The sequence below is a fragment of the Delphinapterus leucas genome, chromosome 13 (genome assembly GCF_059928025.1).
Source record: "Delphinapterus leucas isolate spDelLeu-1000000601 "Yukka" chromosome 13, BTC_Dleu_Yukka2, whole genome shotgun sequence".
Lineage (NCBI taxonomy): Eukaryota > Metazoa > Chordata > Mammalia > Artiodactyla > Monodontidae > Delphinapterus > Delphinapterus leucas.
In genome coordinates this window covers 78,659,795-78,671,902 of record NC_143141.1, presented here as the reverse complement: position 1 = coordinate 78,671,902, position 12,108 = coordinate 78,659,795, and the positions used below count along the sequence as shown (strand labels likewise).

Genomic DNA, 12,108 nt, shown 5'->3' with positions numbered 1-12,108 from the left:
TCAGTTGCGCAACAGTCTCCTCCATTTATAACATGAGCACAAAATCTGATAGCAAAAGGCATTCCTCCTGGAGGCCTTCCCTGACCACCACAGACCTTGCTGGGTTCCCTTGTCCTCCACTGTACCTTACACACACTATACCCTGTCACAGCACCTCTCACACTGAATTCTAATTGCCAGTTTATCTGTTTTCTCTGTTACTGCCTAGTAGAATACTTGATACATAGGTGTTTAATAAATATTTCCGAAGGAAGGAAGGGAGGGAGGAAGGAAGGTAGGAAGGAAAAAGAATAGGGTTCCAAGTAGCAAGAACAATGTCTGCAAGAAAGCCCAAGTTTTTCCCTTCCCAGAGGAGGCTAGCCCATTGGAACCGGCAGCAAATTCGCTCTGTGAACCTCCCCTTGGGCAGGGCTCACCTTGCACATGGTAGGAGAGCAGGTCGACCACGGCGTCTGCCTTCACATGGCACTGAGCCTGGAGGCTCAAGGGGTCTGTGCTGGTGTTGCCGCCAGTATAGGAGGCGGACCAGTTGTACAAGTTACTGTAGGTATTTGTGGAGAGGTCTAGAACACCCAAGAGAGGCACCCGCAGTTGATACAACTTGGGGATTGTAAAAGTGGGGACTTGGAACTCTTGAGATGGCAGGTGGAATCCCACAGGCTGGAAGTTGAGGGCCGGTGTCCGAATAGTCTCTAACATCTTTAGATCTTTGGAGGATTTGCCACCAAAAGGCAACGGGATCTCAATGTTCACACTGTTCTTGTTCAGGGTGTATTTGATCCGACCGTCACTGAAATGAAGAGCAAAGACAATGTCCCCACAGTCAAGACAGCAAGCCCTCGAAGTTCTCTGCCACCTGAGCTTCTAAGCAATAGTGCATGTGTCTCATTTCCAATCCTGCACTGCACTGTTCCTCCTGCTGCTCCCGGGGCCTGGTGTCCCTTGGCTTTAACCTCTACCTACAAACAAACACTCACATCCGTTCAAATCCCTCCCAAGAGCTGTGTCCTTATTTCTACCATCCCATCTAAGTCACAGTCAATTTCTCTTGTTCTTATAGTGACACAGTCGCTTCCACCTATCTCAAAGATCTTTTCATAATCTGCTTATATAACTAGCACTTATTTGTTCAGTTGTCAGTGTCTACACAGTGTCTTCCTGTGGGGGGAAGGATTACACCTTATCCAGTTTTGATTTTCTCACTGCACCTAATCTAATCTAGTACTGCACACGGGATACTTGATACGTATCTGCTCAACTGAATTGAGGCATCTTGACATGTGGAAAGAGCACAGGCATGGGCATCAGTAATCTTGAGTTATAATGTTAGTATCAGCAATCAGTGGGAGCTATGCTAGTGAATTCGCCTTTCTGAGTCTCAGTGATGTTATCTGTGTGGTGGGGGTGATAGTACCGTTTCTGCTGATCTCACAGAACTGGTCTTGGATAGGAAATGAGAAAAAATACCTAAAAGCACTTTGCAATCTTTTCAGTACTATGCACATACAATGGACTATTTTGACAACTCACAAGAGGAAAGTAGGATGGTAGAGTGTAAGTGTAGTAAACAAATAACTATTCATTGCATTACTCCGTCAAGGACTGGATGCTGCCTATCCAGATCCCAACATTCATGATAAGATCCCATGCTTGATAAGGCCCCATCCATTTCTAAGGTCCTGTGGTCCTGCCTTTTCAGCACAGCACAGACAAGACTGTCGGTTGGAAACACTAGGAGTGAAGGAAGAGGTTCCTGGGTCCTCTGAAGCTGCCACTTTTTTTCTCTTATCTTCATATTTTGTCCATATGACTGTTTTGGTGGATTTTAGCCCTTTCACACACTTATCTGGTCTATTAAACTTTGCTGCCCAGACACAGACCGTGGAAAGGCCCATGTGACACAGGCCACTTGTTTTCTAAACCCTGAAGATAACACAGAGAACAGTCAATCCAGAACAGACTGTAGTCTTTTCAGCTCATGCTCTGAGTTTAAAATTTTCATGACAGAAATCAAAGCATCACATGTAATTCTGTAAGTACAGAAGGGGACCGAGCATTTTCCAATCTGACTTCCCCATAAGGATGATGCTATTTTGCTAAAGTGACATATGCTCTCAGAATGTGCCTCATTCCATGCCCAATGGCTGTTCTGACCCTGTGAGCTCAACAGCAAGCCTGTAGCCAACAAGTCTGCCAGCCACTCTTGAATTCTTCACGATTATGAGTATATCCTGATCCTGAGCATAAGGCGAGTTCACTTATAGCAGAGGAAAAGTGAATGGCTTTCAAATTCAGTTTTAAAACTAAGTGAATAAAACATCTTAGGGTGAAAGTACCAGAATCTCCTAATTGCTTTCTTAGGTTTTTTTTTTTTTTGACTGGGTTGGCATTCACATTCTGACCTCATATTTAATAATGCAAAAATGCCACAATGTTTATGTGACAGTTACTAATCTCCTTAAAATGCTTACCTTGTTTCCCTTAAAAATGTAAATTTAAAAGAAGTCTAAATCATGCTAAGTAAAATCTTCCGTTTACTTTTCATGGTTCAAGAAATTTTTCTGGTTCCTCTTTTTACCTTTTTAAGAAGAGGTTTTCTGGGATGTGGAAGTCTGGCAATTCCATTTTCTGGAGGTACAACTCTTGTAGGCCACTGAGATGATCTTGTAAATTCTGGGCATAAGGAAGATTCCTCGATGCCTCCTGAAGCCACGTACTTGTTGCCTACAAAATAATAGAAGTTTTAAAAGCAATGGGCATGGATGGGCATCAAACACAATTAACATCAGGTGATATTCCATATTTGGCAGCTCGATCATTAAGCAGGACGGTATACTCAAAGTTAAAAAATAAATCATAAAAATTATGAATTTTGGTTGTCAGTAATTAATCTCTTCCTGTATTTTATAAAAGGAATAAGTAGCACAGTCAAACCCCTAGTCAGTGTCCTGAAGCTCCCTGTGATATCTTGGGTAACTCTTCTGCTTAGCAGAATCATTTGGTATTTGAAGACATAGCCTTGTGTAACTGGGTAACTATGCATACGTGAGTGCTTCTTTTTCTCCCCAGGAATTCCCTGGGGGTAGGAAGCATGCCTTATCCATCTTTGGATACTCTTTCACCTAACTCAGAGCTGACTATGTAATTAGCACTTATAAACGTGTATTTATTGACTGGCTGATGTGTACTTACAACTACTAATTTGGAACCCATGTGCCGGAAAGTCATGTTTGTTTGAGGAACTCTGTGATCCAGGAGACTACTGGCATACATATGCAAACTTTTAGGATAATCAGAGAGATCCACAGGGAAACTGGAAGCTGCTTTTTTGGTATCCACGTTGGTGCCTGTGTTCCATTCAAATTCAATCTTCTCTTCGTCTGAAAACACACACGTGAAATAGTTGTCAGTAGTGCCAGGTCGGCTCCCACCTGTGGCTGTCGACACTGCCATCGAGTACACCGCGCTCTTGGAAGTGCTCACGTGGGGAAGGCGTGCTTACCGTAACGCCACGCCACCTTCTTGGAAACTGCTGAGCCGTAAGCTGTGGCAGACGAGTCCATCTGCAGGAGCAGTTTTGAGGGAGACCACTGGGTGAGGATCTCACTTCTGGCTTCTGCTTGCAAATGGGGTATGGAGAGGACACCTTTGATTTTGCCTTCTTCCCTCCTGTCATAACTATTGAAAAAGAAAAAGTTGACATCAGTGACTCCATTCATTCCAAAGAGATAGGCAGGGTTCAATGCAAGTTCCACTTGTGGCGATGAAAACGAGATACATGAATCGCTCAGAGAAATGACCAGAGATTGAACTCCTTAACTTCTAAAGCTAACTCACTACAGATTCAGGACACTCCAGGGAGGTATGGGAGAGAGAAGGTTTTCGAAAACTGTTTGAATCCTGCTCTACCATTTACTAGCTCTACTGCCTTGGCCGAATTATTTAACCCCTCCGAGCTACCATTTCCTTATCTATAAAACAGGGAAACTCATACCTATCTGCGGTTTATTATGAGAGCTGAGATAATTTCTTTAAAGTACCCAGTATAGTGCCTGATGAATAGTAAGTACCCAATGAACGGTAGGCAGATCCAACTGGACACGTGCAGAGGGTCACAGTGTTGAGGGCTCTGTCTGCCCCTTAAAGTGCAGACCCCTTGGTCAGCTTTCAAGCTGAAAAGGAAGAAAGGAAAGAGCCACGAAGGCCCACAGCTCAAGTCAGACCCCGCCTTGAGCCCTCCTTACCTCATATGGCCGGTGAGGGTGACCTCAGTGATTTTCTTATTCTGAATGTCAAGGGTGAGCTTGTAAGACTTTTCTTCCTCAGCAGATTCATCATGAACTCTGAGGACTGTCCCAAGGTCAACATCAAAATCTGGAATCTGGATTTCACTGGACAAAGTCTTACTCTGCCGGTTATATGTGAACATCATAGTAGCCTCGGTCTGCTTCACACCTGGAAGAGTGTACAAGACAATCAGGATGTCTATTCAGAAGACGTGTTTAGGAAGGAAAGAGAGAGAAAAAGGCAGAGAAACCTCAAGTACTTAATGTGCTCAAATGAGGACACAGTTCAGGATTTTACCTTAAATTTTTAACTCAGTGGTACTTGCACATTTGTTCAATCTAAGTATTTATTGATTGCTTATCACGTGCTAGGCACTGCTCTTGGCACTGGAAGCCCCTGCCCTCATGGAACTGACATTCTAATGGGAGGGGTACAGACAATAAGCAAGTACATTATTTATGTCAGGTGGCAATACATGTTTGTTAAGAAGAAAAGTAAAACTGGATAAGGTGATAAAGGAGAGAAAGGGATAGAACAGGTGCTATTTCACGTGTGGTGGTCAGAGAAGTTCTGACAAGAGGATATGTGGGCAGAGACCTGAATGAAGAGAGAGGCTGAGCCGTGCTGCATTCTGCAGGGAGAGCCTTCCAGGCAGAGGGAATCAGAAAGGCAAACGTTCGGATATGAGAAAAACTCAGCGTGTTCAGGGACCAGTAAGGGCTCGGGGTCCTTCTGTGTCAGGCACACGTGACATCTCTGTATGATCGTCTGCCTACGACACCCTTCCTGGTTCGCTGCCACCCTGCCCTGCCTTTCCCTCTCCCCGGCTCCTCCTTTCTTTGTCACAAGATTTCCAGGTTTCCTTCAATTCACGGGTCAATACCCATTTAATATCTCTTGTAAAATCATTACTTGACACTTTTCTTCAGTATGTGCCCCCTGTGTGCGCCCCCCCCTTTCCTGCGGGTTTTGTTTTCCTTGTTGAATTTTGTGACATATTATTCCTACATAAAAAATCTTACAAAGTGAACATTTAAAACCTGCGCCTCCATCTCAGGATGTGGCAGCCCTGTTCTTCAGCTGCTCAGGCCAAAAACATCGAGTCGTCCTGATTGCCTTTTTTCTCTCAGCCTGAACATCTACTGTATCAGCAGATTGTTGTCTGCCCAGTCTTCAAAACATGGCCGAGTCCAACCGCCTTTGCCATCACCACTCCAACCCAAAACACCACCATCTCTGGCCTGGATTACTCTGACGGCCTACATACTAGTTTCTCTGCTCTTGTCCCCCTCAAGTCTTTCTTCAACATAAACATAAATCAAACAGTAGCTTCTTCAAAAATGAACAAATAGGACATAATCAAACTTATAACCACAGCAAAGGAAACCATAAACAAAACGGAAAGACAACCTACAGACTGGGAGAAAATATTTGCAAACGATGCGGCCAACAACGGCTTAATTTCCAAACATACAAACAGTTTATACGGCTCAATATCAAAAAAAGCAACCCAATCAAAAAATGGGCAGAAGAACTAAACAGACATACAGATGGCAAACAAGCATGTGAAAAGATGCTCAGCACCGCTAATTATTAGAGAAACACGAATCAAAACTACAATGAGGTATCACCTCACACCAGTCAGAATGGCCGTGATCAAAAAGTCTGAAAGTAACAAATGCTGGAGAGGGTGTGGAGAAAAGGGAACCCTCCTGCACTGTTGGTGGGAATGTAAATTGGTGCAGCCACTATGGAGAACAGTATGGAGGTTTCCTAAAAAACTAAAAAGAGACTTACCATACGATGTAGCAATCCCACTCCTGGGCATATATCCACATTAGACAAAAACTCTAATTTGAAAAGATACGTGAACCCTAATGTTCACAGCAACACTATCTGTAATAGTCAAGACATGGAAGAAACGTTACATGTCCATCAACAGATGAATGGATAAAGAAGATCTGGTATATACATACAACGAAATACCACTCAGCCACAAAAAAGAATGAAACACCGCTATCTGTAGCAACATGGACGGACCTAGAGATCATTGCACTAAGTGAAGTAAGTCAGAGAAAGACAAATATCATATGCTATCACTGACATGTGGAATCTAAAAAAAATACAAACGAACTTATTGACAAAACAGACTCACAGACATAGAAAACAAACTTATGGTTACTAAAGGGGAAAGGGGGTGGGTGGGTAAATTAGAAGTTTGAGATGAACAGATACACAGTACTATATATAAGAGATAAACAAGGATCTACTGTATAGCACAGGAAACTATAGTCAGTATCTTGTAATAATCTATAATGGAAAAGAATCTGAAAAAGAATATATGTACAACTGAATCACTTTGCTGTACACCTGAAAGTAACACAACATTTTAAATCAAGCATACTTCAATTAAAAAAAAAAAAAAGTAGCTTCTTACTTCACTCATCGTAAAAGCTAACATCCTTACACAGCCTAGAAGACTATCCTTCCCTCACAACCACCTACCTCTCTGACTTCATCTACCATTTTCCTCCCTGATCTCCCTGCTTCAGCCACACTGGCTTCCTTCCTTTTCCTCAAACACAGTAGCCATGCACCTGCCTCAGGGCCTCTGCACCAGCTCGCCCCTCAGCCTGTAACGCTCTTTCCACATGGCTTATCCCCTTCCCTCCTTCATGCTCTTTCCACATGGCTTATCCCCTTCCCTCCTTCACGTCTCTTTTTTATGCTCCCTTTACCAGTGAGGGTTTCCCTTATCATTCCAAATGGCACTGGCTTCCCCCATCCTTCCTCCTTGCTGCCACTCCTGACATTCCCTAGACCCCTCTGTGCTCTGTTCTTCTCCCCAGCACTAATCTGACTTTCTGAATATTTACTTGTTTGGTTGTTTACTATAAACTCCACAAGGATGCGGACTTTCTCTCCATTGTTTACTATTCTAGCCTCAGCTCTCAGAACAGGCCTGACACTTATCTGGCACTCAGTAAATATTTGTTAAATACATTAAATTAAATATATTCTGCTTGTGAGTCCTGGACCTGAGACCAAGGGCAGAGATAGAGGGGCCCTTTTCTGGGCACTTGCCTTTTGCCTGAGTTACGAACTTCAGCATGTCCACCAAAGCTTCACCATCTCTCTGGAGTTCGTAGAATGCCCTGGCAGAATACTGCTCTACTTCTCCTGTTGGCTTCAGTTCCAGTTCAAATCTAAAGATGTTACAATGCGTGTGATGCGGAATGTTAGAGCTTTCATGATGATGACAACGTCCCCAAAACAAGTCAGCCTCAACTGCAACAAAAATCTGGTCCTTATTTAACATTGTCTCTTGTCCTTAACTAATGACGATCTTTACGATCCCTTTCAGTCCCTCCGAAAGCCCAAGGCAAGGGCAGATCCCAGGGTGCCTGGGGTTTTTGGACAAGCAGGAGTTGGTTGGTTGTGTCAGCAAAGCTGAGAACAAGGATAAGACTTGTCCTGTAACTCTTATTTTATTTTATTTTATATTTTGGCCGCACTGTGCAGCATGTGGGATCTTAGTTCCCCGACCAGGGATCGAACCTGTGACCCCTGCAGTGGAAGCGTGGAGGCTTAACCTCTGGACCACCAGGGAAGTCCCTTGTTGTTTATTTTTTGAGCGAAGACCTCCCTTAGGGGTCATGACGCCTCACCTTCCAGCACCGCCCCACTCCTACCCACCTATGAAGACGCCCACCCTAGACTCAAAGGTTAGGTAGGTACCCTTCAGGTGTGTTGGGCAAAGGACAACTGTTCTAAATAACCAAAGGACAGTGCAAATTCCTGAGGCTGGTGACGTGACATCTACAACACACAGCGTTTTTTCTTGGCCCTGCTCGGTTGCCATAAGGTAGGAGGTAAGCACGTGCTGGGTGGGGACACTGAGACGTCTCTGACCTGCTGTCCCCAGTCAGCGGGTAGTAGGAAGAAGAGTCTGTGGAGCTGGCGTTGGAATAAGCGACCGTGGTGCAGTAGTTCAGGCCAATAAAGAAAGGCTTGCAAGTTGACCAGGACTGCCTGTTCTCAACGAGAGGTGGGATCACTTCTGTTTTGGTGGTAGACACCAGATGCAATGTGTTACTGGTGAAGGAAGAAAAAACCTGAGTTATCTTCAAGTCACGGACCGAAATGAACATCACTGATTCTCCCAGCACAAACGCCCCCTTATCCTGCCCTCTGTCTCCCCTCTGTCCACACCCACCTCAGATTCTTTGATTTGCTCAGAAACAAAGAATAGTAAGAAGAACATCAACAAGGCTAACAATCACGGTGACTCTTATGTTTCCCGAAACAACTTGCACTAAGACACTGCACTAAGTTCATCACATTTGTTATCTGTAATTTCCACAACAGTGGGCATTAAGAGTCTCCTTTTACAGAGGAAAGAGGCTCAGAGGGGTCAGTAACAATCACTGGGATCTGACCTCAGGGCTGCCCCTTCCTCCCTGAAGTGTGGATAAGAGGTGTCCTGCTTCTCTTTCATCTGAAATCTCTCTCTACTAGCTTCTTTCCACCAGCATTAAACGCGCTCAAGTCTCTTCTCCCACTGTGTGTGTACACACACACACACACACACACACACCCCTTTCCTTCCCTTCTAGCCCCCTCGTCTCCCTCACAGTCAAGAAATTTGTCTGCCTTTGCAGTCTCCACTTTCTTTCAACACCCGTCTCACTGAACAGGGATCTGACTTTCACCCCCATGGTGCTTCCGGAATTGCCTTCATCAGCAGCTCCAATCAGCTCCAAAGGACATTTTGAGGCTTTGTCTTCCTTGATCTCTTGGAAGTATTCAGTGGAGTTGCTCACTTATGGCCAGATTAAGACTTTTGAGTCCGAACCCCCTGAAAAGATTACGGTATCCTCCTCCCAAGTATGCACTTAAAAAATTAGTAAGTGCCAGAAAGTTCAACAATGTCCTGATTTCATCCAAGGATGAAAGGATCTTTGATATATCGTGTTCTTTTCTCAGTATTGTTTCCTCATCTTAGGGGGTGCCCTAAGACCAACGTTTGCTGGTGGGCTGGGACCCTACGTGCCAGTGTTGGCCTGTCTACGGGGTGATCCACCCCGTGGCCACTCCTGGGCTTCTGGGCCCCTTTAGGGCTTTGGTCACCCCTTCTCACTCGTTGCTGCTTATTCCTCTCCCCTTCTCGTGTGTCTGTTCTGCCTGTTTCTGCCCCAGTCCCTCATGCCTCACTCTATACTAATCACTGTTGGACTTCAACCGCCGCTATGTGCCAGTGATGCCCAGATCTGTATTCAGAGCTCAGACCTTTTCACTGAGCTCAGACCCACTGGTCCGCTGACACCTGGGTGTTCTCGTCGGCTGGCTCACAGGACTTCCAGTGCAGCGTATTGAAAATAGAATTTGTCATTGTCCCCCACACCAGCCGCTCTTCCTCTTTAGTCCTTATTTCAGTGAAGGGCACCCCTGACTCCTCTTGCCTCTTTCTCCGTGCCCCCCCCCCCACGCCCACCATGTTCAGTCAGTCAATCACCAAGTACTTGTGTTTCTACCTCCTAAGGATTTCTGGGGTTGGGTCACTCGTCTGTCAACCTGGCCCTTGTCGGGTGTGGCCACTATCGTCTCCCTCCTGTATGTGATTGGAACAGGCTCCTGACTGGTCTCCCTGTTGCCAGTCACGCCTCCTTTCCACCCATTTCCCGCTCTGGAGTCAGAGTTTTCTAAAGCACCGACCTTAGTTTACTTATGCTCCCACTTGAAACACTTTTGCCTTCAGAAGAGCCCAATCTCCCTAAGACGGCTCACAAGGCTGACCCTTGCCAGCCTCTCACTTCCTCTCTCCCCGTGTTCCCCGTGTACTTGACCTCATGGAATTTCTTGTAGTTCCCAAACCGTATCATTTTTCCTTCAGGCCATTTCATGTGCTTTTCTCTTTGCCTGGGAACACTCATTCCTTTCTCTTCTGTCTGCATAACTCCGACACAGCTTCCAGGGATCAGCTCGAGTGTGGCTTTCTTCAGAAGGTTTTCCCTAACTGCCACAGGCTCCGTGATACGTAATTTCATGGTCCTCTCCTGCTTCCTCTAACCGAGCCCTCACTTGATAGTCACTGCTTGCCTCACTGTATTTGAATGGACAAATTAATGTGTCCAAAATATGGAAACTAAGGTAAATCAATGTTTGAAGATTTCATTGAAAATGGAGCTCTCGATAGGAGGCAGCATCCCATCATCAGGAGAGTAGGGCTTCCATGCTTTATGCACTGAACTAGCCACTGCAAATCAGTATGTCCTTTGGTGGTTTTCCTGGGAAAAATACCCATTTCCCAAAGATGACTTCTCTATAGCTAGTGCTTCTTCATTCTCAAAACAAACAACAAGAAAACACAACCTAACAGCAACTAATTAGTCAGTAGGTCTTAAGTCTCATCTTAATAAAATGTGAAAAGTCGAGGAAACTGTAATTACATACTGAGTCTAGGCCAGGTTAAAAATAGGTAATCCAGTACCTTCTCTCTCTCCAGCCACCACCGCCCCCAGATCCACTGGGGCCTGAATTATCTCAATCAGCTGTCTAGCCTGGCCAAACCCTGTAGTCATAATTCCTTCTTTCAAACTGGCTCATCAGATCTAACTGAAAGAATTACCTGCCACTGAACAGCCTGACTGGCCTCTTAGGAGAAGGAACGATGAATTCCAGCTGCCCAGCTTTCAGGGCTACTCTCGCCTCCAGGCCTGTCTCATGGAAGAAGTTGGTGTTCATCTGGACCCCACTCCTAGCAAAGTCCGGAATGATGATGCCCATACTTGTCACAAACTCCACAGACACAGATGGCTTTGTCACCAGTTCTGCCTGTATCTGTAAGTCACAAAACAACCTATTCAGCTTTGTTAAATAACCTCAGTCCCCTGCAGTCAGATCAACCATCCTTCCCACCCCTGGGCAAATATCTCTGGATGGCTCACACCAGAGGAAACGTTACTGAGATTCGTTTGTAGGAGGAAAAGCCAAGTTCTCAGTCGTCCAGGGCCAGACTGATACCCAGGAACAGCAAAGTGCCCAAGTTAACTTGAAGCATAACAAGACACAAGGACGGCAGAAACAGCTGAGTTCTCATGCTACTGCTGTGCCCCAGCAGAACTAGCAAGGTGGTGCATCCTAGTGGAAGCCTAACGTCTGTCGTAAAAGTTAATGAGGTGATTCCAATGGTGATGCACTTCGTCTTGAACCGGAAACACATTTTTTAACTTGCACAAGACACCCACCCTGGAGGAAAAGAACAACCTACGGAAGGAAAAAGTGGACGGAGTCTTACACTGGCTACTTCCAGTTTCACTCCAGCCTTGATTCCAGGAGTGATGACTCCAGAGGAGGACACCTGCAGTTGTAATCCAAGTCCGGTGGGGAGTTCAAAGGCATTGTCCATGAAGATGTAGTGAAGAAACAGGTCGCCCTTTGAACCTTTCCTTACGAGCTCTTTAATCTGTAGATCCGACAGGGGAGACGAAAAGTACGCCTCATCAAAGTGGGCTTTGTGAAATGCGACCTCCCCCCACCATTAGACAATGGTTATGCTTCTTTATCCAGAAAGGAAGGGACCAGCATATTTTAATTAGCTGAATAGTTTAATAAGTAAAGATGAATGATTATTGATTTCAACAAATTGGGACACAAAAAATTGCCCTGTGTAAATATCATGTTGTTTTCAACTGGTGATTTAGAAGGCATTTCAGAATATTTCTGAAATGAGAAATTTCAGATCTCTGAGATTTATGAGATCTCAGGGTTCTCTGAGATTTATGAACTTTAAATATCACTGCATAGCACGGCGTAATTCTG

The 12,108-nt window shown here is 44.9% G+C and overlaps 1 protein-coding gene across 1 annotated transcript in view; it reads right to left on the bottom strand.

The window, feature by feature from the left end:
• APOB (apolipoprotein B) overlaps positions 1 to 12,108 on the bottom strand; it is a 39,795-nt gene that overhangs the window by 11,601 nt on the left and 16,086 nt on the right. The window contains exons 17-25 of the mRNA XM_022574358.2: positions 11,585 to 11,752; positions 10,916 to 11,127; positions 8,200 to 8,382; positions 7,372 to 7,493; positions 4,245 to 4,455; positions 3,503 to 3,678; positions 3,193 to 3,380; positions 2,579 to 2,724; positions 417 to 790 (exon numbers count right to left, since the gene is read on the bottom strand). Coding sequence (XP_022430066.2) covers positions 417 to 790; positions 2,579 to 2,724; positions 3,193 to 3,380; positions 3,503 to 3,678; positions 4,245 to 4,455; positions 7,372 to 7,493; positions 8,200 to 8,382; positions 10,916 to 11,127; positions 11,585 to 11,752 — 1,780 coding nt within the window. The remainder of the gene's footprint in view (positions 1 to 416; positions 791 to 2,578; positions 2,725 to 3,192; positions 3,381 to 3,502; positions 3,679 to 4,244; positions 4,456 to 7,371; positions 7,494 to 8,199; positions 8,383 to 10,915; positions 11,128 to 11,584; positions 11,753 to 12,108) is intronic.